This window comes from Miniopterus natalensis, chromosome 11, assembly GCF_054644295.1.
Source record: "Miniopterus natalensis isolate mMinNat1 chromosome 11, mMinNat1.hap1, whole genome shotgun sequence".
In the NCBI taxonomy this organism is placed as follows: Eukaryota; Metazoa; Chordata; class Mammalia; order Chiroptera; family Miniopteridae; genus Miniopterus; species Miniopterus natalensis.
Window position 1 is genome coordinate 19,328,597 of NC_142091.1, and position 26,767 is coordinate 19,355,363.

The 26,767-nt window shown below is 40.2% G+C and overlaps 1 protein-coding gene across 1 annotated transcript; it reads left to right on the forward strand.

Moving 5' to 3' along the window:
• Nucleotides 1–16,969: 16,969 nt before the first annotated feature.
• Nucleotides 16,970–26,358, forward strand: MMP7 (matrix metallopeptidase 7). The gene is given in 6 exon segments (XM_016206721.2): nucleotides 16,970–17,077; nucleotides 19,526–19,752; nucleotides 19,838–19,986; nucleotides 21,895–22,023; nucleotides 23,540–23,701; nucleotides 26,330–26,358. Coding segments are annotated over 6 exon segments (804 nt in total).
• The last annotated feature ends 409 nt before the right edge of the window (nucleotides 26,359–26,767 follow it).

Here is a 26,767-nt window from a genome sequence, read left to right on the forward strand (position 1 = left end):
GAGGTCACAGTTTTCTCTGACATGCAAATACAATAATGAGAGCCCCGGTTTTGCTCAGGGTCACAAGTCATCACCCCAGGCCCCTGCCGCTCACCAAACACCACCACCACTCAGATCCTCTGAGAATTTTCATGGGGGGGGGGGCCTACATTCCCTATCTGCTCTTACTTGTCCCCATCATCTTTTCTCCAAGCTCCTTGTCTGAGCATTGTCATGGCCATCTGTACCTTGTCACCCTTCTTGGGCTTCTGTACACTTCAGCGTGGGCCCCGCCCTTCTTCCCCAGGCCCCAGGTCATCACATTCACAATGTTGATGTGAGTAGCAGATTCAGTGCAGTTTAAGGGGAAGTTGAGAGCACAGAGGAGGAAACCACTTACAGCTGAATATCAGAGCTCTTTGGTAACATTTCCTGACAAACCTCAACCCGTATCCTCTCCAGACTGTTTCTCTTCTCCAATCTCGCAGCTGCCGTAGTCTCTTCCTCTCCTCTGGCCTGTATTCTCCTTTCCCACTTCCCCAAATTCAGACACCCTTGCACACTTCCCTGGGAGCAACGGGAAAAATAAGAGATTCCTATTACTTTGTCACACAGGTCAATTTCGTTTCCTTTACTTCCATTTCCTAGTTCCCGGGCCTGGACTTTCGTAATCAAAATGCCACAAGTGATATTCTCAAAACTGTGCACTCTAGGCTTCCAGCTTCAGCAGGAGCCCAGATCTCTGCATTTATTTTTAACTTCAAAGTTGCCAGTTCAGGTTTTATTAGTTTCATGGTGAAGGCACCTGTGCTCTTCTCTCTCAGGAGTTCGTAGGTGAGAGCACCTAACAACGTCGTCTCCCCGCCTAACCTGCTCAGAGGTCAGAGCTGGGCTTTCTTCCACCTCTTTTCTGGGTAAAAATTCTTCTCAAGGACATGGCTCAGAGAGAGGACTCAGGTCTCCAATGACAGGCAAAGCTTAACCTAGGGGTTGTCCGTATCAAAGGATGTAGCAAGTCTTCCCTCTGGGGACATCAGGCACCTCTGGATTATGGAGTCAACACAGAGAAGCAGCAAAGACATGGTGTCAAACAATAAGAAACTCTCATCACATATGAAAGAATATTCCAGAGAGAGGCCTGAAACACTTTTCTAACTTCAAGATATATATTTACCTTATGAGGTATTTGGGTTTCATTTCCATGGTCCTGTGAAAGAATTTTTTGTTCCCCTCTTCTGTGCCAAGAGTTTAATTCTCAGAGGGTCCTGGGAGGTAGGGTCATTACTCTCACCAGTGTAACTGAGGCCCACAAAGGTTAAGATTTTTGCCTAATTTAATACAAATAAGTGCCAGAAGAATGCTTAAAACTTTGTTCTTCAAATTCCATGTCCTTCGCGAATTGTGTTTCTCCAAAATATAGAACATAGTAAGTCAAACATCCCAGTGGTAATCTACCTCTTTGCATTTGCCCCAAGTCCTCCAAAAACTACATCAGAATAGGGGACATTAGGGGCGATGGGACAGCGAAATATGAAGATAGGTTTCCAAGGCTGGAGAGGAGATGAAAAACAAATACAGCAGTAAACATGTCAGCCTATGATTATTAAATATATTTGCAGCCTGTTAATTCATAAAGGTACTTGAATTATTAACTTTTCTTTGCAGAAAATCTATTTGCACTGCTCTGTCTCTCCAGGGCAGGGAAAACAGATATTTTTAAAGATAATAAAAAATACTGAAAATTACTAGCTTCAAGAAACCTGTGAAGGAGGAGCAGGATTTCTAACCCAACTGTCATAGCCATGAGTGAGGAGCGTGCCAAGTGATAAATGAGAAGAGTCAGGCAGGGCAGGCAGACGGCAGATCCACAGTGAGACCCGCAGTAAGGCAGCCCCGAAGTCTCCCCAGCAATCCATGGAAGACCCAAACACAAACAGGATTTTGCAGCTTGAGAGACCTGCCCACATGCTACTGTTGTCTAGATGCTCTCATTATAAGGGGTTCGTGCTTCACTGTTGGGGGGGCTCCAGGTGACATTCTGTCCCACCCTCTCTCATTATCCACCAAGCAGTAAAGTTTAAATAATATGCCTGCAGACTCACAGGTTGTCAAAGTGGAAATCAGAACTCAGACCCAGGCTACGTTCCTAGAAGCCTAAAGTGGAGAGGCGGGTTGCCAGGTGGGTGGAGGTGAGAGGCACCGTGGCCGTGGTGCAGCAGGAGTTAACAGCTTTAGACGGACCTGTTATCAGTGAGCCTTCTCCCACCTTTACCTTTCTGATGACACACATCTTGAAAATCTGTTTTCCCATCTGTATAAAGGGAATAATAATTATTCCCTTTATATAATTTATTGTGGTGAAAATTAAATGACAAAACCTAGCTAAAAGACTAGCACAATGCTTAGTTCATAATAAAAAATAAATTAATAATTTATATAATATTAAAATAATTAATCATTATTTTTAGTGCCCTTTTAGAGTCTTGCTGGTTTAATAATCAAATAGACATGAGACAAATGAGCAAGAGAAAACAATCATATTTAACACATACATATGTATGGGAACCCTGCATACAGGACAGGTTTAGAGACCCCACATGCGCCAAAGGTTCAGAGATAAAAAGGGGGACTCAAGTATATAAGACATCCTGAGCTAAGGATGAGATAATGCACTTTGGGGGCTCAAAGGGTCACACAGGGTGACAAGAAGAACAGACGGCTAGTACAAAGGAGTCTGCCCTGCCCCACAGATAGGCGAAATGAAGTTATCTCTGCTAATCCCTTATTATGGCAAGGCCCCTGATTCATGTTCTTCCAGGTAGTCAAGGGAGGGGCAGAAGTTTCTCTTGAGGCTGAAGCTAAAATTGCCTGTAGCTCAAAACACCCCGCGTCCCGCAGAAGCACATCTAGGTGTGGCTCTTTCTGATGCCCCTCGGAACCCAGCGCTTTGAAACGAGAAATCTGACTTCCAGTCCTGGTCCCCGGCTAATGAGCTCTGTGCTCTTGGGTGACTTGTTTCATCTTTCCAGACTGACTAAATCTCATTCTGCTTTTTATTTATCACCACGTGCCAGCAACTCTAAATAATATCATCGATGAAATATTCTTCCTCCAAAAATCTTGTATTAGTCTATGTTCCAAACGAATGCTAGTTACTGTTGAATTTTAATAATATGTATGTATACTTCAAATTAGTACATTTTCATTATTTGTTTTAATAGATATTGTGGCCCACATGGAAATTAATTCAGAGAACTTTTAGCTAAACAGTTAACTTTGGACAAGCGACTCAGCCACATGTATACATTTGAAAGTAACTTAGTAATGGTTCATGCGCACTCTGGCACAATTTCTTTCTCCAATCTCTGTAGTATGTCACATTCCAGCATTTAAACAGTAGATTCAAAATAAACATGGGATTATAAAAATGAGAAAACCTGCTCTGGTCTGTGTGGGTCAGCTGACTGAGTGTCGTCCCATGCACCAAGAGGTCACAGGTTAGATTCTGGTGCCTAGGTTGTAAGCTCGATCGCCAGTAGGAGGTGTGTAGGAGGCAGCCCATCGGTGATGTTTCGATCTCTCTCTTCCTCTCTCTTCCTCTGTCTCCTCTCTCTCTAAAATCAGTAAAAACATATTCAAAAAAATAAGCATAGGATTATAAAAACGAGAAAACAATTTGAATTTCATCAATTCTGTCATTTCCTGTGACCACATTCAGTTTTAATTTGTATTTTAAATTTTTCATTGGCAAAGACATGTGAACAATATTAAATAAACTCAATCCCAAAGAAATAGACATGGATAGCATTATGATTTCTGGAATTGACATAAAATTAGGTTTTTCATGACTCTGACAAGCTTATTCTTTTTTTTAATAATGTATTTTTATTGATTTCAGAGAGACAAAGGGAGAGGGAGAGAGAGGTAGAAACATCAATAATGAGAGAGAGTCATTGATCGGCTGCCTTTTGCACGACCCATACCAGGGATGGAGCCCACAACCTGGGCACGTGCCCTTACTGGGAATCCAACCCTGATCTCCTGTATCCTAGGTTGATGCTCAACCACTGAGCCACGCCAGCTGGGCCAAGCTTATTCTTAAGTATAAGACCTTTTCTGACTATTTATTTGTATCTTGGTTGCTCCATGTGAAAAAAACTTTTCAAAATTAAAATTAACAGAAATGTTCTTCAGTTAACATTGAGTAAAGATAGATTGGCAAACTTTAACATGAGTATGCAAAGATCAATTATGATGGAGCTCTGGCTCAAAAACAAAAGCTGTAAGATTATTCACTATTAAGCTAGGTTATTAGGAGGATTAAGGGTGTTTTTCTCTCTTCTCAGCATTAGTGCAATATTCCCTTTATTTCTGGTTTTGTAAATAGTTTTGTAGGAACACAGCCACAGTAATTTGTGTATGTATTGTCTATGCTTTTATTTAACAATGGAAGAGCTGTGTAGTTGCGACAGAGACCACCACATAGCCACAAAGCCTAAAATATTTTTCTCTCTGGCCCTTTACCAAAACAGTGTGCTGGCTCCTCTACTAGAGTACAGGCTTCTTAAAAGTGAGAACCCAGGCTTATTTCAAGTTGAAAGAAGAAAGGAAGATTAGTATAGTGGTTATGATGTAGACTTGGGGTAGACTAACAATATTTACCTTTGGGCCCTGGCCAGTGTGGCTCAGTTGGTTGGGCATCCTCCCGTGCACCAAAAGGTTGCTGGTTCATTCCGCCTGGGTTTTGGGCTTGATCCTTGGTAGGGGGCTGTGCAGGAGGCAGCCAATCGATCTCTCACATCAATGTTTCTCTCTCTCCCCCTCCCTTCCTCTCCCTCTAAAAATCAATAAAAAAAAATTTTTTTTTAAGATTTACCATTGGTTCTGCTATTTCCTTGCAAGTTACTATGGGCAAGTCATGTACTCAAAGATTTGTTTTATTTTTGTATTTGTTTTCCTGGCATCATTATATATAAAATATTCAGTAACTGAAAATTTTGCTTTCTGCACTTCTTTTCCAGTCAGTATTACTATTCATTTCATTTCCTGATTATGACTGAAAAAAGAAACAGGGTATGAAAAAATTACTCACTCCCTCACCATATACACCAGAGGTAAAGAGGTTGGGCCGGTTTCAGACTCGGAAAGCGGTGGTCCACAGGTGAAGTCTAACTTAAAGGTGTGTTTTAGTTAAACTGCATGGTGTCCACCCACACTGTATTGTTATTTATTTATATTAGTTAAGACTTTAAAAATTGGGATTTTCACATAGCTTTAAAATGTTCTAGCATCTCTGGAAAAGTTAGAAAATCAGGTGGCAATGAGCTAGCCTGGCCGTGGCTCTCCAGTCCACCGCAGTCACCAGCTCCTCCTCTCACCATCCTAACCCTGAGGCTGTTTCGTTTGGCAATTTGCACTGGCTGGCAATGCACTATTAGTTGAAAGTGTCCTCATACAATATCATTTTTTAATATATGCTGCCCCTTAACTTGAGGATCAGAGGGGCTGAGTAATTGCCCTGTGGATAATGGAGCCAGCATGCCTGGTCTCCTGTCTAGAATTCCCAGGCCTTCTGCAATGTACTACCTGCTGTGTGTGTGTGGGTGTGTGCGTGTGCATGTGTGTGTAAGAGAGAGAATGCAGCATGGCAGGTGTCAATGCAAGAATGCAAGGGGGCGGGAGGGATCCAGAGAGGACTCAGTTTCAGCACGGGGAGAGGAATCTGTTTCTGAGAAGACTAACTCCTGGATGGAGTTCTGGGCCACAGTCCCCTCCCCTCCCTCAGCAAGCACATGCGTGTCCATAGCGGCACATGCTGCGCGCCCGCGATGTACCAGGCACCGCACTCACCACCGCATCATCCCTCTGACATTTCTGCCCTTAGATTCTCCCAACCCGTGGTTCCCAAACTGCCTGCCCACATACCTCAAGGTGCACAAGCGAACTCCCGGGACAGTTTAAATTTTCAAGGGAAATCCAGTGACGCCTAACATTTTTTGGACGTTAATGAGTAGCCGCTCCGGCTAGTTTTCAGTTTCACTGAGGTCGCGCTGCCTTCTTTAGACTTCTTCAAACTCTGCAAAACGGGGTTTTCCACGGTTGCTGTGATAAAAAGCAAGTACTTGGGGTGGAGAGGGGGTCAATGGGGATAAAAGGGGGACATCTGTAGTACTTTCAACGGTAAAGATAAATTAAAATAAATTTTTTAAAAGCAAGTACTGCATGAAGACCAGTGTGGACTGACCGTATTCCAAAAATGGAGAAGTTGTGCAGTCTCCAACAGGTGCACACGTTCCACTAGTAAGAAACTGTGGTTATTTAAGAGTGAAATAAAAATATCACTTTTCCTTTCCATTCATGTGTATCCTTTTTTTCAAATTGCTGGGACATAAATAATTATTAAGCTGATTTGGATCTAACTCAGGTCCCTAAGGAAAAAGACTGTCCCTTACACAAAATGACTCTGCTTGTAGTGTGGGAGGCGCGATGTCAGCTCAGGCCAGGCTGTGATGAGGGCTAAACATGGCTTGTCAGAAACTCAGTAATGGAAAGAGGACTGGTGGGGTCTCATATTAACCGAGGGCAATCTTGGTGACTGTAAAAAAGGCCTTGGGAAACCCTCAGACTAGAATGACCAGGATAAGACATGATGTTCGAGTTACTTCCAATGGATATAAAATTAGAGAAGGCTTGCCTTCACCACAGATGAAAGCAGCTTCATGAAAACAAGGAAGCAGGTAAAAGGAAATCCTGATAGCTAAAATACTGCATTTATTACCAAATGTCACGCCCAAAAATAGTAGTGGCATGATGTCTAATTTAATCATGATTTACATCAAGAGAAAAAAAGGCCAAAAATAATCTAATGCAAATTATCAAAAAACACCAGCTATTAAACTGAAGGAAGGTAGGGGATTTTTTCACATGCATTGCTGTAGCCCCAAGGCCTACTCCTCTGCAGGTGCTTAATAATTGTCTGTGGGGCGAATTAAACCAAATTATTGGACACTCAACTAAATACCAGAGTGAGTTTGAAAATTCTACCATGAGCTAAAACAAAACCCTAAGACTTTTCTGTTTTTAAAAAAACAACTACCACTAGCTGGTGAATTTTATGGTATGTAAATTATCTCTCAATAAAGCTGTTTTAAAAAAAGACAAAAACCTACAAGGCTCTCCTAAAAATTGTATAGGTGATAGTTAAAAATTCTCTCTTCAAGTTGTCGAAAATTACTGATTTTCCATTCACATTTTTATCAGTTTTAATTTCTCCAAGATACATAAATAACATGTGTATTTATAAGCATTGTTATTAAAGAAGTCCATAGTGCAGGATAATTGAGAAGCCAGTTTGATTAAATAATTAAGAGCATACGTTGGTGTCAGACTAACAAGTTACTTACAACATTTGTGCCTCACCTTCCTCATCTGTAAAATGGAGCTGATGATGATGATGATGATAATAAAGCCACTTAATGAGTGCTTACCATGTGTCAAAGCTGTTCTAAAAAGTTTATATTTATATCTCAATTAATCCTCACAACATTTGCATTACTTAGGTTTACTTTATTTCCATTTTACAGATGAGGAAACTGAGGCACAGAGGATTTAAGTAACTCATTTTAAAGTGACAGTCACACACAGCTAGTCTGTTTGTAAGATAAGGTAAATGGTTTGAACTCTGGAATATCTATAAGCAGGAAGAGCCCACACTCTTAACCACTAGTGTGTCTTCCTCATGCAGTTGTGATGAGTATGTGAAATAAAACAGGAAAAGTTTTAGAACAGGGCCCGGAACATGCAATAAATGTTACCTTTCATTCATTATTATAAAGTAAAAAGTGAAAATATCCCATTATCTGTATAGTACTGCCCTCTAGTCCCCAAAAGAAATCATTATTACACATGCATTTTACATTTAAATATATATTTCTGTAAATGGAATAATAATATTAAAGATATTATTCAGCTACTTTCTTTTAGCTTGTCCATATGTCTTTGGATACTTGGAGACATTTGCATGACAGTGCATAAAGATTTAATTTAGAGTGAAGATGATGGTTGAATTCAGTGGGGAAGATGAATTAGATAATTAATGGAATTAGTACTACCAGTTCTCTCTGCTTCCACAGGGTCATGTTCACTGTTCACTAAGTATTGGCTACAATGGCCTGGGGCATATAAAGTGTTCCCTCCCAGGTGAAGGACAAGCCACTGCATCTCCTACCTCCCACCACTAAGAAATAAGCACAACAATCTTTAGACTTTTGCGATGGCAGGTATCGTTCTGACCCACTTATTGAGTGAATTACGAGGTTGCCGAGTTTAAATACGGTCCGAGAGATCATTTTATTGCAGGTTCAAACTGTAAGCAAGCCCCAAAAAGAGAGTCACAAGACAGGCCCCCAGGACTCTAGGTTCTGTAGCACAGAACTATTCACTGCATAAAAAACACACATGATGCAAATGGTACATTCAGGATCAGACCTCAGCTGGTCCAGAGTACACATTACATGAGTAGGTGGCCAAAACCCGTATGTCACCTACATCTTTTGCACTGATGCCCCTCCCCCAGGTGATCCTTACAGCCCTGTCATGTCCTCTATGACAGATGATCCTTACAGCCCTGTCATGGTCTCTATGACTGATGCAGAGGGAAAAGGCAGGCATCTTTCCCTCTCTCCGCCTAGGTTCGCTAGCTGGAGCCCATAAATTAGACTGACAAGAGACAGATTAATAAAGGAAAAGCAAAGTTTATTAACATGTGCATCGTGTTAATCTGTATCTCTATATTCCACACAGTGTGGAAGCACTCAAAGATGATTACCTCAAAGGGATGGCTAAAGTTGGGCTTTTACAGCATCTTTTTTTTTTTACCCTCACCCAAGGATACTTGTTCCATTGCTTTTCAGAGTGAGTGGAAGGGACGGACAGAGAGAAACATCATTGTGCATCAATTGGCTGCCTCCTGCACTCGCCCCAACTGGGGCCGGGGATCGAGCCTGCAACCGAGGTACGTGCCCTTGGCCAGAATCAAACCGGGAGCCTTCAGTCTGCAGTCTACGCTCTAACCACTGGGCACACCGGCTAGGGTTTCTAGAGCATCTTTTTTAAAATATTTTTTTATCCCCCAAGTTATATAGCATCTTAACAAAGAACAATAAATTCTTAGGCAAGTGAAAAGACAAAGGAAAAGCTCTTTACGTTTCTAAGGAAGGTAAATATATTGGTGAACTGATGAACGTTAATGACTAGTTAGTAAAATTGGTGGCATCTCTGGGCTGATAAGGGCCTAGCGTTTCTCTGGTGATTAACTTCTGTCTTTCTGGGCAGAGAGGGGAGGAAAGACACCTTTGCAAATTCATGGCCTGTTTTGGGGCAAACAGAGGGAAGGCCGAGAGCTTTTCTTGTCTCTGTTTCTTCTCAGTTGCCTTCAGCTTAAAATACTCTATAAAACAGTGGCATATTTGGGGGTGGCATATTCTGCTCCTTTCCACTCATAAAGAGGAAAAATTCATTCCTAGCTCACTAAAAATTCATGCCTAGCTCATTGCTGCTATACTGTAGCCTCACAGAGGGTAATGCTTCCAGTAAGGAGAACAGCAAACATCGAGTAGTACTTTCATGTTGATGGTGATGATGATAAACAGTCCTCAGCTCAGCCTGGAGGGTGAAGTGACCTTAAGTAAAAATAAGCAGGAATCCCTGGGTAATCATAAGTCGCTTGACTGGTTCATCAGGATGTAGGAGGAACAGGATAGAAAGATGGTAAGATCAGAGACAAAGAGGTCAGGGGAAGTAGCACCCAATAAACCTATGCAAGTAAGCATAAAATGTGTGGATCTTGTGTCTCACATCAATCCCCAAAAGAGAAAGGCGGCACTGAGGAAGACACTGACCACCTGCATGGATGAGGGGGTACATGCAGTGGAGGTCAGGCGGCCTCTGTCCTCACCTCCTTCATGAACATAACGGGCCCATGAACAACATGACATGGGAATGGCCATGGAGGTTATTCATGAGCCCAGCTACAGGTGAGCTAGCTGCTGCTGCTGCAGGTATGACTGGTCAGTATTAAGGACTGAATCTGAGCTCTCAATATGGTCCCATCGCTCAAGGGGATCAACTAGTCACTTATGAGAAGTTGATTAAATCAGACATTCCAGATATGCCTGCCTTCAGTGCCCTCGGTGCCTCAGCCTGCACCTCTGGGCTGTGCTAAATGGTCCTCCTCTGCATTCCTCAGTGTCTCAGCACACACCACATTGCGTTCTAACCTTGTGTGTTTGTTTCAACCAAGCTGCCAGCTTCTTGAGGGCACTTTCCAGGTGTTGATCTTCATGAGTTTCCTAACCCTATCACAGGACTAGACCACACACCATATGTTTTATAAATATTTGGTAAGTAAGTAGAAGAGCAAAAAAACTTATGCCAACAACCAAGTGAGGGTTACTAAGAGCCATACCTAGGACAGTGGCAGTGGGTTGGACTCTCTGTCCTTCATGTCCCAGTGCTTGCCCCTGTCACAGTCACCACATCACGATTAGGTAGCCTTTTATAACCATCCTAGGATCCGGGGAAAGGAAGAATCAGACTAGACAGTAATTTAGTTGGTGAAACCATTTTATTATCCATTCATTAATAACCTTGTTTATCACAGTGACACAAAAACCTAGTGTTAGAAATCTGTCATTTGTCTCTATAGCCCTGGCACAGAGCACAGTGCCTGGATGAGACAAATGCTCTGTAAGTGTCTGTAGAATGAATGACTAAATGTCTGAATGAATGAATGAGAGGTAGCATAGACTATTGAAAGGGCAATGGGCTTAACACGCAGGCAGGCTTGGATTCAAATCCCAGCTCTACCACTTATTACCTACGTAATGCTGAAGCTAAAATAGAGATAATAATACCTTCGTGAATTATTTGCTTGAAAGAGTCAGAAAACCAACCCAAACAATAACAATTTTAAAAATTAAGTTAAATTTAAAAGCCCTGGCTGGTGTTCTCAATGGTTAGAGCCTCGGCTCATGCACCTAAGGGTCGTGGGTTCAATTCCTAGTCAGGTTCGATCCCCGGCCCCAGCTGGGGTGTGTGCAGGAGACAACCAATCTACGGGTTGCTCACATCGATGCTTCTCCCCCCTTTTCTCTCCCCCCTCCCTCCCCCCCTTCCACTCTCTCTAATAGTCAATGGAAAAAATATCCTCCTTGAAGATTAACCAAAAAAAAGGAAGAGTAAATGGTTTTGTTTTGGCTTTCTCCCTTTAGCGGTGGAGGGAGGAAACTTAAAGAAAAGTGGGACCCGAGCAGAGGCTGCAGTCACTCCGATCATCCTCTCTCTCATTTGCTTCTCACTTACCTTCCCCCTGTGCCCTTCTTCTTGCTCCAGTTCCCAGTTCTACAGCTCTCCTTCCAGTAGCTGAGGCACAGGCCTCAGGAAAGCCGCAGCTGCACTGGGAGGCGACATTGCTGCAATAGCTCAGATGTCACCTTGACAGACAGCCTCTCACCCAGGTGTCACCTTGACTGAGAGCCTCCCACCCAGATGTAGTGGGAGGGCTGCTCCCAGCATCAGCTACGTTCACTGCCTTTCTTTCCGCTGTATAAACCCATCTCCTGAAGGTGCAATGGTTCCATGTATTTAAAAGTAAAGTTGTGTTACTTGTCTTAACATCTGATTTGCTTGATTTCAATTTTGATGGCCTTTTCTTCCGCAGGTATGTTCTGTTGTTCGTACTATCCACCCAAAGATTATGGCACACTGCACTGTAATATTTAAAATAGCTCTTTCCTTGTTTCTCAGAAAACATTGGCATTATCAATATCAATGAAATTATTGGAACAAAATGATTTAAACCTCCTATTTTCTTTTGTACTTAATTATCTGATCACCATGCTAGGTTCATACATATGAAAAAAAAGGGCATTATAATACATGAAAACTCCTAGCATATAATGACAATGACAACGATAAAATAAGCATTTAATAGAACTCTGACCATGCTCCAAAAACACTGCTGAGTCTTTTGTACATCTAATCCTCTTAGCTAATTCTCACTGCAACCCAAAGAGAAAGATACTATCTCCACTTTTCAGATAAGGAATCTGAAGCACAGAGAGGTTAAGTATTTTGTACTATGACACAGAGGTTAAGTATGTTATACTATGACCAGGGCTGAACGACTCCCCTTTAACATGATAAGTGAAATGAGCCTGTTCAGAACACCAAAGCACAAAACTGCACTAGAGCAGGGGAAAATCAAAAGCAGAAAAGAAAAGCTGTCAAAAATAAAGCATATTTAGCTCTTAAATATAGGAGCTAAAAATATAACACTCTTAGAAGAAAACAGGCATAAATTTTCATGACTTTGATTTGGCAGTGAATTCTTAGATATGACACCAAAAGCATGAACAACCAAACCAAAACAAAACCTAAATTGGACTTCATCAAAATTAGAAACTTCTGTATATCAAAGGACATTATCAAGAAAGTGAAAAGACAACCCAAAGAAAGGGAGAATATACGTGCAAATCATATATCTGATAACACTTTAACATCCAGAATATATAAGGAACTCCTACAACTCAACAACAAAAAGACAAACAACCCAATTAAAATATATATATATATATATATATATATATATATATATATATATATATATATATATACAGGCTAAAGACTTGAATGGACATTTCTCCAAAGAAGACTTACTAATGGACAACAAGCACATAAAAATATGCTCAGCATCATTTAGTTATTAGAAATACAAATCAAAACCATTACGAAATACCACTTCACACTGACTAGGATGGTTATTTAAAAAAATTAAACACAGAAAATAACAAATGTTGACAAGGATGTGGGGAAATTTAAATCCCCACATATTATTGGTGGGAATGCAAAATGGTGCGGCCTTTGTAAAGACGGTTTGGTGGTTCCTGAAGACGTTAAACCTAGAGTTAATATGACCCAGCAATCCCACCCATAGGCATACACCCCAAATCATTGAAAACAGGGATTCAAACGGATATTTGTACACCAATAATCATTGCACTATTAATCACAATAGCCAAAAAGTGGAAACAACCCAAGTGTCCATTGACTGATAAACAGATAAATAAAATGTGGTATATTCTACACAGTGGAATATTATTCAGCCATAAAAAGGGATGGAGCTCTGATGCATGTTACAACATACATGAATCTTGAAAACATTGTGCTAGTGAAATAATCCACACACAAAAGGATGACTATTGTATGAATACACGTACATGAAGTGCCTAGAAGAGTCAAATTCATAGAGACAGGATGTAGAATAGATTACCAGGGCCTGAGGGGAAGAGGGAGGAGAGAGTTATTGTTTAACAGGTACAGTTTTTGTTTGGGATGATGAAAAAGTTCTGGAAATAGATATTGGTGATGGTTGCACAACATTGTGAATGTACTTAATGCAAGTGAATTGTATACTTAAAAGAATTAAAATGGTTACTTTTATATTATGCACATTTTACCACAATAAAAAAGCCTAGTTTCCCTTTTTTTGGAAGAAAGTTCCTCACATCTTATACCTACAAATCAGACCACTCTTATGAGCTCCAGATGTGATTTTCCAGCTGAAAATATCCAAACTCGATATTCAAAATTGATGTCATTACTGAACCAAAAACCAAGTCCCTGTTTCCTTCGAAAATTTACCTCTAGTTTCTTCTCCCATAAGCCTTGTCTCTGTAATAACTGTATGACATGCACTAAATCCATCAGTTAGATCTCCTTTGATTCTCTCTTCTGCATTCCTGCAACCAATCAGCTCCTGTTTTTGTTTTGCTTTGTTTTTATCCATTTGTAGCTTCTACAGAGATTTTATTTTATTTTTGTTTAAAAAAAATTTTTTTTTAAAATATTACAGATGTCCCCTTTTCTCCCTAATGACCCATTCCAACTCATCCCACTCCCCTCCCTAGTCCCTCTCCACACCATTGTCGGTGTCCTTGGGTTGTGCATATATGCGTATGAATTCTTTGGTTACTCTCTCCCTCTCTACCCCCCAACCTCCTCCATCCTTCTGAGATTCATCAGTCTGATCCTCACTTCCATGTAATTGAATCTATTCTGTTCATCAGTTTATTAAGTTCTTTAGAGTCCACGTGTAAGCGAGATCCTGTGATGTTTGTCTTTCTCTGCCTGGCTTGTTTCACTTAGCATAATTTTCTCCAGGTCCATCCATACTGTCCCAAAGGGTACAAGATCCTTCTTCTTAACAGCTGCATAATATTCCATGGTGTAAATGTCCCACAGCTTTTTTATCCACTCATCTACTGATGGGCACTTGGGCTGTTTCCAGGTCTTGGCTATTGTAAACTGCTATGAACATCAGGTACATATATACATGAGAAAATGCTCAACATCGCTAATCATCAGAGAGATGCAAATTAAAACCACAATGAGGTATCACCTCACACCTGTCAGGATGGCACCATCAACAAATCAACAAATGACATGTGCGAGGGTGTGGAGAAAGGGGAACCTAGTGCACTGCTGGTGGAAGTGCAGACTGGGGCAGCCACTATGGAAAACAGTATGGAGGTTCCTCAAAAAATTAGAAATGGAGCTGCCTTTTGACCCAGTGATCCCACTCCTAGGAATGTACCCTAAGGATCCTGAAACATTAATCAGAAAGGATATATGTACAGAGATGTTGAATGTCCTTCCTTGTTTCTGTCCCTCCAGCCAGGTTTAGCTCAGGGCCTCATTCTCCCCCTCTCACCTGGGTTACAGGAATAACTTTTTCTTGACCCGTCTCCCTCTCCGGTACAAACCTGCAGAGAGGCAGTCATCTCCACTTCCACAATCTGTCTTCGGAATAGCCACCAAAATGTCCTTATAAAATTTCAAATCTGATAAGGTTGTGTCTTTCATTCCTTGACACCCTTTAGGATAAATTCCAAACACATTAGCAGACAAGGCCGGCTCTTCACAACTTGACCGCACCTGCCTTTCCAGTCATTCACACACACACACACACACACACACACACACACACACACACCCCATCAGTAACACCTACTGCTCACTCTTCTCCAGCCGTGCTCTTCCAGGGCACTCTTCCTATAATTGCTTATCCCAAGGGAACTCCTAGTTACCCTCCAAAATCCAGCTAAAAGCCACCTTCCATATAAATGATTCCTCAGTTCGCATTGGAAGGATTGGCTGGTTGTTCCCTTCTCCTTGGTAGTGCTGCGTATTATAAGCATTTGTCACATTGTTTTAAGTGCATTTACGTCCCTGTATCCCCAACCCAGAGGATAAGTTTCTAAAGGCAGGATTAAGACTTGATCCTCTGGTTTGTTTGTTTTGCTAATTACAGTTCAGATGAACAAGAGAAAACTTATTTCTCCCTACCCAAAAGTGAATATTCAAGAGAGTTACTAAAATTCATGAAAAATATTTGTAATGCTGAGTGCTCTTTGAATTACTAAAAACTAACCACACACACACAAAAAAAAACACCTGGGAATGTCTTCTAACTTGAATTCAATTGCAAAGATCATGGAAAACCTCATATAATTTCCAAATTAGCTGATCCAAATTCATAAATATTCATTTATTCTATAAATTCTTATTGTGCACCTGTTACATACCAGACATTGACTAAAGGTAACAGGTCTTCAAGTATAGTTGAACTGTAACTATGCAGAATTAAAGCAACTATGTAAAGAAAACAAATTTAATGAATTGATCTGGAAATGTTACCTTTGCTAGCACAGCACTCAGTCACCTGATGGTCTCAAAGATGTCTGAATAATTAAATTTTGCAGCTCCAGAATATATGATGTGTTTTCCATGATGCATTATAGCTAAAAGCCACAGTGCTCTTTCCCCGAAAATGTATAATATGATGAGCAGGCAGTGCAGTGTAATAGAAAAGGCACTGGATGGGAGTTAGGACCAATATTCACTAGCTGTGTGGCTTTGGAGAAATAAATTCACCTGTCATCTTAGCTTCAGTTTTATCTTTGGTAAAAATGAAGCAGTTGGACTAGACTCTCTAGGTCATGGATCCTCATTGCTGTATGTGGAACAACCATTATGTGTATTGAGAACCAAACCAGCCCTCCCAGTGGCTGGGTGGCAGCTGGAGTCAGGGTGACTGGAAGAGACAGAGTGTAGACAGTGATCTCCAAGTTGAAGGGTTAGCGTTGGAGAAACCTGTTTCTATAGACTGTGAGCGTGATTAGTAGATGAACAGTCAGGCCCGTGCTTGAAGATTTTTGTTTATTTGATATTTTTTCATGTCATTCAAGAGAATTCTGAGTAATGCTGACCACTAAGAAAAGAAATAACCTGATTAAAAGGAGACTTAAAGAAGGGACTTCTTAGTGCTCCACTAAGGTCCCTGGAAGGTGAGGGAGTGAAGCACGGGCTTCATGGTGGCCACTGGCCCGGTCGCAGCCCAGCATCTCCATGTGCCACTCCTGCAACTAACCCCCAGGCAGAGAATCCCAGGATGCTAGCAGTGTTCTATTTCTTGACTTCGGTGACTGTTACAGAATGTTCGCTTAGTAATTATTTGATTATTTGCATGTTTTACGTACTGTTCTATGCATTTCAGTTTTTAAAATTCTTTTAAGATATATGGTAATGTCCTGAAGGGATGCTCCCCAAAATTTTAAATTAAGAAGATATGCCTGGGTAGCAATTTGATTCTGGCAAAGAAGACGTGCTTTCTCATGGATTAAATTTATACAGCAGAAAGGGAAAAAAAAATCCAAGGGCAAATTGCATGCTTCCTGCCAATAAGAACACGATACTTCCTCGTTGTCATTAATGAAAACTAACACACTTCAAAGTCCTGTAGACACCGAAAAGAAAGAAAACATTCAAATGAGTCACCTATTTTTAAATTCAGGTCTGAGGAACTATATAAATCTCTCCAGCCCCTGGAAGAAAACCAGCCATAGGTCTGAAACCAATCCTGGACCCAGCTATGCAGCTGGTCGTGCTGTGCGCCGTGTGCCTGCTGCCCGGCAGCCTGGCCCTGCCGCTCCCCCCCGAGGCAGGAGGCATGGGCGAGCCACAGTGGGAGCAGGCTCAGGTAGGTCACTGGCCCTCTCACCTGGGGGTCCCTGGTCTTGCCATCAGCATAGCCAAGTGTGCTTTTCAATTTGGGTAATTATTCTATTATGAAGGCAATATATGTTTTAATCAAGTAGCTATTAAGAGCCTCCCCAAACTGGGTTCAAGTTCCACCTCCACTCACTATGTAGATGAATGTTATTAGCATAGAAATATTATTGAATGTCTCTGAACTTCAGTTTACTAATTTGGAAATCGGGTATCACAATGGGTTCGACCAAATGGGGGTGTTGTGAAGCACTTAGCACAGTACCTGAAATATTGCTCCGGCTCCATACATTGAAGTTGTTGTTATTTATTGTAACTTGGGAGTTTTTTCATAAAGAGCAGAGCGCTGGCTCTTACCGTGAGGACTACTTGTAATGTAGATACTTGAAATCAGAAAACAGGGGTAGAAGTGACAGTTCTCCATTTTCAAGCTTGAAGATGGGCAAGGCATGAACTTTTGACTTTGTTTTCTCATGTGTCCAATAGAAATAATCGTACTATGTGTTTTATAGCTCAGAGGGCTATTCTAGTGAATAAATGAAGTCATAATAATACCAACTATCATGCATGTAACAACTATAAAGTACTTTGTATATATTATGTCATTTCAGCTTAGCTCAATCCTGGGGAAAATAAGGAACCAAAGTTAAGCTGATTCACATTCTTGTTCATGATGGAGAATCAAAGATGAGTTTTGACAGGAGGCGAGGACAAGTTTTTCTGGTTCAAAATCGTGTTCTTTCCAATACACTAGTTCATAAGCAGCCCAATAAGCGTAAATAATTATTATTTGGTAAAATAATAGGATGTTCACTCTGAAGTACTGTTTATAAATTTAAGCTTGAAGCGTAAGAAAAGTTGGATTTCATTTCACATTAACTCTGGCTTTTAGAAGTCCCAGTAATATGCTAGATTGAGCCGTATGAAATTACCGGTACTTGGTTATTTTTTTACCTCCAAAACAGCCATTTCATCTGGTTTCACCTAATGGATTCTCCAGAAGGAGTACACTTGCAGGAGTGTCGAACCCCTAAGCTTTACCCAGTGTGCAGGTTGCCAAGAAGTTAGAGTGAGATTAGCTAGGTTTGGCAGAAGGCAGGAAAATTCACTTCAAGGATGCAGAGAAATTTCCTCCAGAAGGTGTCTTGGGAAAGCCTGTAGCTCTGGAATGGATAAAATGAGTTGTTTTTAAATGAGATTAATTCCTAACTTTTCTGGATGAGCATGCAATCACTGGTGACAGGAAGAGAGAGCACAATATTACTCCGGTTACTCACATAAAGTGTATTCTCTTGCGAGGTTCCGAGACAAATAACCATCTCATCTACTCCAGATTAGACTGCCAATGAGTGAGCCAATGTTTAAATCATTTCGGCAATGCTATCGTGCATTAGATAGCCCTGTGCATCTTTGGAATCGGAACACAAGTTCAAATACTGGCTCCTTCGGTTACTCGTGGGTGAACATGCTTCTCTGGCCATGATTCTTTACATAAAATAGGAATAACAATGCTGTACCTACGTCATAGGGTGGTTATGAGGTTTAAATAAGATAAGTGTGTATAGCTCCTAGAGCAGTCACTGCCACTAGTAAGCGCTTAATGAAAGTTCTTGAGGCTTGCAGCTGCCGCTGTTGTTATTTCATGCACTTTTTAATTTTTTCTTATTTAATCCAGCAGGTATCCTCATATCCAGACACTAGGGTCCTTTTAGAAATTCCCAGGGGCCAGTTGTGCATGGAATACACCTGGGAGACCTGCTCTATCCGGCTGCCTCATCGTGGGTTTTACTAGAGATTTAACAGTGGAAAGAGCACAGGACTGGCAGTCAGTAAACTCAGGGCTGGTTCGGCTACTAATTGTTTTTTTTATTCTGCTATTAATTTGATATGTGACCCCAAGCAAGTCATTTAGTTGTTATGAGCTTTGATTTCTTCACCTGGAGAATATGTACATTAAACTAAATAATAATTTCATAGTATCTTTTCCCAGGACAAACATTTTTAACACCTTTTAATCTTAGCTGGGATCAGATCTCCAGAGAATTTTAGAAGGGGCTGGGCGACTTGGTCTCTGATGCCAGGGAAGGCCTCCTTGAGGACACACTGGTCACTCTTCTCGAGTGGCTATTACAGATGAGTCTATGTTCTATGAAGTGTACAGTGGGCTTGTCTTTAGAACAATTAATGGGATGAAAGAGGAATGAAGGGCCTTTTTCCTTTTGAAATGGAATGACAATGCTTCATTATCAATATTAAATTTTCTTTTTATTAATGCAAAGTTATTTTACTTAGTGACTCGGTAACTATTGTGTTTTCAAACTACTGGTTGAGTCCATAGGTATTGAGGCAAAGATACGCAGACTTCCGAGATAAAAGACAATAAACGAGGATTACAGGGCAATTACTCTCTTTCCAACAGAACTATCTCAAGAGATTTTATCCACATGACCCAAAAACAAGGGATGGCAATAGTTTAGAAGCCAAACTCAAGGAGATGCAAAAATTCTTTCGCCTGCCTATAACTGGAATGTTAAACTCCGGCATCATAAAAATAATGCAGAAGCCCAGATGTGGAGTGCCAGATGTTGCAGAATACTCGCTATTCCCAGAGAGGCCAAAATGGACTTCCAAAGTAGTCACCTACAGGTTAGTTGTGCTTTGGCTCGTTTAAGCAAAAACAATAAAGCCCTTTTCCTAAGAGGTCAAACATTGTTTTCTTGTTTGCTACCAGGATTGTGTCATATACTCAAGACTTATCTCATTTCAAAGTGAATGAGTTAGTGGAAAAGGCCTTCAAAATGTGGAGCAAAGAGATCCCACTGCACTTCAAGAAAATTAGATTGGGAATTGCTGACATCATGATTGGCTTTGCAAGAGGAGGTAAGGAAGGCTCCTATAGGCTAATCCCCGGTGCTGTTTTGCTTGTTGTTTATATCAGTCCCTCCTCTCTTCAGAATTTAAAATCTTTAATGATATGTATCATTAATTATATATATATGAATATGTGTGTGTATATGTATTTATATATATAGAGAGAGATGTTAGTACACTTTTTCTAGTATGTTTAGAGCCACTTTTTATAGCAAAGGATGGTAAACAATGGTCCATGAGCCAAGTCCAGCCCAGCACCTGTTTTTATAAACAAATACTTCTTACAACTCAGCCATGATCGTTCATTTACCTATTGTCTATGACTGTTTTGGGGCTACAATGGCAGAGTTTAGTAATCGTGACAGAGACCAACAAGCCCACAAATCCTAAATTATTCATTGCCTAGCCCTTTATAAAAAAAGTTTACCAACCCCCATTTTGTAGCATTAACATGATGAACACACACACACACATATTCATGGAACAGTTTGAAATATATTTAAAGCTTACTGGACATGGGACTTTAAATACTTCACATGCAATATATGGTTGCTTCTAAGTTTGATCACTTTGTTTGGCCAGATGGTGGCAGGATGGAGAGTGAGTGCGGGAACTGTATTCAACATGTAACTAGTATACCTTGTAGTACACATTTTCTTAAAAACCTGGCTTAGTCTTTTTGGGTACAGTAGACCGTTTCCTGGAGAACCGTGCTCAAGGTGTCTTAAATGGGTGTGAATGTGATGCAGAGCTGTTTATTTTCAAATTGGTCTCAGCCATGACCAGTTCATCTATTCCTGAAAAACATGGAATGCCAAGATCAGTGCTTTCCACAATGTTTTCTTCAGGGTCATCAATATTGTGGCTGAAGTTCAACATCAGCTGCATTCACAGCAGGCAGGCATTTCAATATGACACCAGAATGAAAAGAGCTATATTTTCCTCTAAATTTGCACCTTGAAATGCTAGTAATTAATAGCAGTTCATGTATATAGGTTATATCTCCATTATCAACATTATGCCAACATTGGTTTATACCAACATTAGACCAAGAAAAGGGGTTGCAGCTTCCAAAGACCTTAAATGGTCTCCAAGAAGCAGGACAGCCCCTGTGGAGTGTTGTTGGCATCCTTCATGGAGTAAAAAAAATAGAAAATAGAAAATTTTCATAGTAAACGGCTTAAGGAGCTATAACCCATATACATGAACTGATATTAATTAGTGTTTCAAGGTGCAAAGTTAGAGGAAAATAGAGCTCTTTTCATTCTGGTGTCATATTGAAATGCTTGCCTGCTGTGAATTTAGCTGACATTGAACTTCAGCCACAATACTGATGACCCTGAAGAAAATGTTGTGGAAAGCACTGATCGTGGCATTCCATGTTTTTCAGGAATAGATGAACTGGACATGGCTGAGACCAATTTGAAAATAAACAGCTCCGCATCACATTCACACCCATTTAAGACACCTTGAGCACGGTTCTCCAGGAAACGGTCTACTGTACCCAAAAAGACTAAGCCAGGTTTTTAAGAAAACTTATACTACAAGGTGCACAAGTTATATGTTGAATACAGTTCCCACAGTCACTCTCCATCCTGCCACCATCTGGCCAAGCAAAGTGATCAAACTTAGAAGCAACCATATATTATTGCATGTGAAGGATTTAAAGTCCCATCTCCAGTAAGCTTTCGATACTTGGTGGTTATCAGTGATGGGCAGTGGGCTCTGTGAAAGAAAAAGTGCCTATGACAAGTAAATACCCAAACCACCTTGTGTCTGCAGCCGGCTGCTGATAATAGCCATGTTACCTGCTTGGGGTAGGCTCGACTTTCTAGCCTCAGTAATCATATACAATCAAAAACAAAATGCCTGGGGAGAAATTCAATCACTAAGGGCAAGCACCCTGTTTTCTTTCAGCTCATGGAGACTTCTACCCGTTCGATGGGCCGGGAAACACTCTGGCTCATGCCTTCTCTCCAGGGCCCGGCCTGGGGGGCGATGCCCACTTTGATGAGGATGAGCGCTGGACCGATGGCAGCGGCCTAGGTGGGCATCCCACCTCTTTCCTCCTATACATGCTTTTTAAAAATCCCAAACCTCTACACTAGCTTCAACTGAATATTTGCTTCGATTAGTAATAATTCTTGAGCCCTCATAACTGCCAACCACTGTAGTACATGCTTTAAATGCATAATTTTATTTAACATGCCCATAATGCTACACATGCAAAATATGGAAGCTCAAGCTTTAAGTCAAGAACATTGGGCTCACTTAGCTGTACCTCTACCAATGACTCTCTAGGGGTCTTTGGTCAAGTTACTCAACTTCTCTGAGACTGTTTACTCATCTCTGAAATGGGACTATAAATAATTCCCACCTCACAGTATTGTTGTTTGAATGAAATGAAATAATGCTTATACAATGCTTAGCACAGTGCTTGGAATATACAGTATTAATAATTCAATATGTTATATCTTTATGTTTCCCCCAAATTTAAGTTTTTTTAACTGAAGGAAAAAGAGCTATGATATTTAAGAATTACATACATTTCTGAGTATTCACTACTGTTATTCAGAAAGAATCCACACCAGAACCCAGCCCATCACACTCATCGACTTACAAAGCAGGAACCTATAGACACATCGCAAAACTAACAGAGAGAAGTTCAGTCATAAATAAGTCTAATTGGAGACAATCTTGGGGAAAAAAAAAAAAGGTTATAACTGGCTCTGAAAGGGAAATCAGTACTTGTGTTTGGCAGTGAGAGTTCACCGCTACAGGGCTGCTTTGCTGCGAAAATCTAACCCATGTAAAATTATGACGCTGTCTTCATCTCACATCTTGCATGCCTCTTTCATCCCTTTTTCCTGCCACTCACTGTAGGCTAAAGGCAGCTTCCTTCAAACTAAAGTACCACAGCTGGAACTCTGGCCACTCAAACTCGCAGGCTCACACCCTCCCCTCATTTGCAAAGCCTTTCGAGGAGTCTTAGGGAAAGAAAAGCATGTATGTAAAACAATTTAATAAATAAAAAGCATTTCCTAGAGACCCTGCCTTTCAGACTTGCCTTTGCAAAGCCAACTTTCTTTCTCCTGCTATTCGAAGTCACTCTCATTTACTGAGTAGCCATGGTTTTTCAGATATTAGGAACCTCTAATTATTCTGACAAATCTACAAGGCAGGAATTATTATCTATGTTGAACAAATGAGGAAATGAGACTTGGGAGCATCAATTCATGTGTCCAGAGTCATCCAGCTAACAAGTAGCTGAGCTGGGTTTCAAACCCAGATCTTAACGCTTCTAAAGCCTTTGCTTTCTTCTGCAGAATACTGCTATTGGAGTAATTATATAAGAGGCAAATAGACAGAAAAACCTTACTTTAAAAAAAGCGGTAGTGATGAGATTAAAACACTGCTTTTCTCCTAAACACTCCTCCCCCCTTATGAAAGCATTTGAACTATGGAGGATATAAAAAGGTTCATATTTTTATAGTTTATTATATTATATTTATTTTATATATAGTTACTTTCATAATTACTGTATGTCGCTCTTGGGTTGTAGGAATCAACTTCCTGTACGCTGTCACTCATGAACTTGGCCATTCTTTGGGTCTGGGTCACTCGTCTGATCCTAATGCCGTGATGTATCCAACCTATGAAGATAAAGATTCCAAAGATTTCAAACTTTCACAGGATGACATCAAAGGAATACAGAAATTATATGGTAATATTTATGATTTCAAATAAGAGGGATTTCACATTGTCTCCTTAGAGTAGGCTTGAATGAGAAAGACTGGGAAATGGGTATTTACTTGGAAAAACACACTGGAACTTACACTAAAAGCCTGTCGAGGAAAGAAATTTGAGACCTTAGATACTCTAAATTTAACCAGGCTATTTTATACTATGAGGATATGGATTTTTAAGTTTTCAGTAATAGAGTAGTATTATTTGGTGAAATTATGAAGTTGACACTATAGATTTTGGGGTTTTTCAAGCTGCCATCACTGTTCTTTCTTGCTCAGTTCAAATACTTTAGGAGAGTCTCCCCTGTGGGGATGGACCGAAGAACATAACACTTTCTTCTTTAACTGCCTGCTCCCAGGATCCAGTCCCAGGTGATAAAAGTGACCTAATTTTTCCTGCTTGTGCATATGTGTAAGGAAAGGGGTTAGTCCTTGACAGGAACTGCTTGTAATTGCCGGTCATGATGCTTGTGAGTATCCTATGTCCCAATCTATAGTTTTTTGTTTTAGTCAAGTTCCCAATTAAATTTAAAAGAATACACTGATTTGTACTTGTTAGTGAGAAAGAAATGAAATGACAGGGATAAAAGGCCACGTCTCTAGAAAAAGACCAGAAGAGAGCGATTCAAAAGGCTAAATGAATTGTTCTTCAAGGTCACATGGCTGCCGAGTGCTTGAACAATGAGTCCAAGCCAGGGCTGTGGGATTTCACACTCTTCCTACTACATAGCTCTGTCTATCATTACTTAGTAAGTTTTATTTTAAACAACAAACAATATTGTTGTGTTTTTTTATTGATTGATTGAGAGAGAGACAGAGAGAGAAGAAACAGGGGGAGAGAGAGAGAGAGAGAGACATCAACTTGTTGTTCACTTATTTATGCATCATTGGTTGCTTTTTGTATGTGCCCTGACGGGGGATTGAACCTGCAGCCTTGGCATATTGGGATGATGCTCTAACCAACTGAGCTCCCCAGCCAGGGCTACTTAGTAAGTTTGGGAAAGCATTTGGAAAGGAGAATACAGAATGATATCTTTTTTTTTTTTTTAATACATCTTTATTGATTTCAGAGAGAGGAAAGGAGAGGGAGAGAGAGAAACAGAAATATCAATGATGAGAGAGTCATTGATCGAGCCCACAACCTGGGCATGTGCCCTGACCGGGAATCGAACCCTGATCTCCTGGATCCTAGGTTGACGCTCAACAGCTGAGCCACGCCCGGCCGGGCCAGAATGATATCATCATTAGATAAGTCCACAGATATCATCTAACCTTTCCAGCAAAATATCAGGTTGATAAGAGCACACTGTTAGATAAGTCCACAGATATCATCTAACCTTTCCAGCAAAATATCAGGTTGATAAGAGCACACTGCAAAACGTTCACCTAAGAGTCTCTGATCAGAAGAGCAATGAATGTGTTTCCACATAATAATGTTCTTAGGGGAAAATTATTCCAATAAGATAATGGATTAAGCTGTCAGGTGAACCTAGAATTTACTACCAATCAGCATTTCCCAAATTTCATTCCTAGAACACCAGCCTTACAAGACAATTTCCAAAAAGCGAATACTATGGAGAAATAAGTTCAAAAACACTACTAAGGAGTACCTAACAACTCTTGTTTAATTCAGTGCTTCCTAAATTATAATTTTTTCCATGGAGCACCTATTGTGCCCTCACAGAACAGCATTTCAGAGAACACATTTTGGAAAATACCACATAACTGTACCTTAAGGTTCCGACTCAAGGAGCTGCGGCTGTCTAAAAAGCTCACAAAACACTGACAATTGTTGATAAGGTTAATAAGGTTATCGTCAACAAAACAGATAAAATACCTCCTCTTATATAAAATTATGGAACTCGTGGAATGCTCTGTGGCATGCAGAACTGTCTTAGAACCTTAAGAAAATTAGAAAGGGACTTTAAAAAATTCTGAGGCAGGCTAATTAGAAGAAGACAGGCTGGTGCATTAAATCCTTAAGTATTGGGTAATGAGATGCCTGCCCCAGTCAAAGTCAAAAAGAGGTAACTTCTAGACAAATGAAAGTAAGAATTAATTATGTAGGTTTTAAATTAAGGGAGTTAATTAATCCAAAAAGTGATATAAACAGAAAATATAAATTCAAAAGAATGTGATTCAGTCATGGATGTAAAATTACCCAATGCTTTTCTCAGAATAATAAAAAGAATAGTTAAAATGCACTGAGTGTTTACAGTGTCCCAAGCACTTCACGTGCATTAACTCATTTAATCCAACAACCCAATGGGTTGTTATAATCCTCATTTTACAGATTGGAAATCTAACATTAAAAGAGGCTAAAAAGTAATTTGCCCAAAATTATACAGCTGGTAAAATGGCAGAGATACCTGACCCCCAGGCCTACATTCTACACCAAACTGCTTTCTGAGCCTTTGGAGGTTGTTCTTCAAAACCTTTGTCCCAGGCACAGAACTTTAAGGGGCTGAGTGAATGACAAATTATACACAATTAAGACATTTCTTGAGTTTTTATAATATTAAAAATATTATAAATTAATAACAGTAGGGTGGTTTTTATGTATTTTATACCATGTGAAAAAATATTTTTATTTTCTCTCTTAACAGGAAAGAGAAGCAATTGAAAAAGGAATTAGAAACTTCAGGGAAAACACACATTCATGCATTGGATTCTATATCATCGTTCCCCAACCGGAATCAATGGACACTGCTCCTGCACTGCATTTAGCATTCATTTCATCTTTCCTTGTACTGTCGTTGGTTTTTGTATGTCTCGCTCCCTCTGGGAATAAGCTCTTTTATGGCACAATTGTGTCTTTCTCATCTATGTCCCTTCTCAAGCAACTTACATTTAGAAGCTGTCAATGAACATTACACTTAGAAGATGTCAATGAATGTTAAATAAACAAATAAATAAAATTTTTATTTCATGATAAAATAATTTCTATTTGGGTGCACTATTTCTGTGTCAAGAGAAGACATGCTATACAATGAAATCAAAGATTAAGACTAAAAAATTTATATACATATATACATATATATATA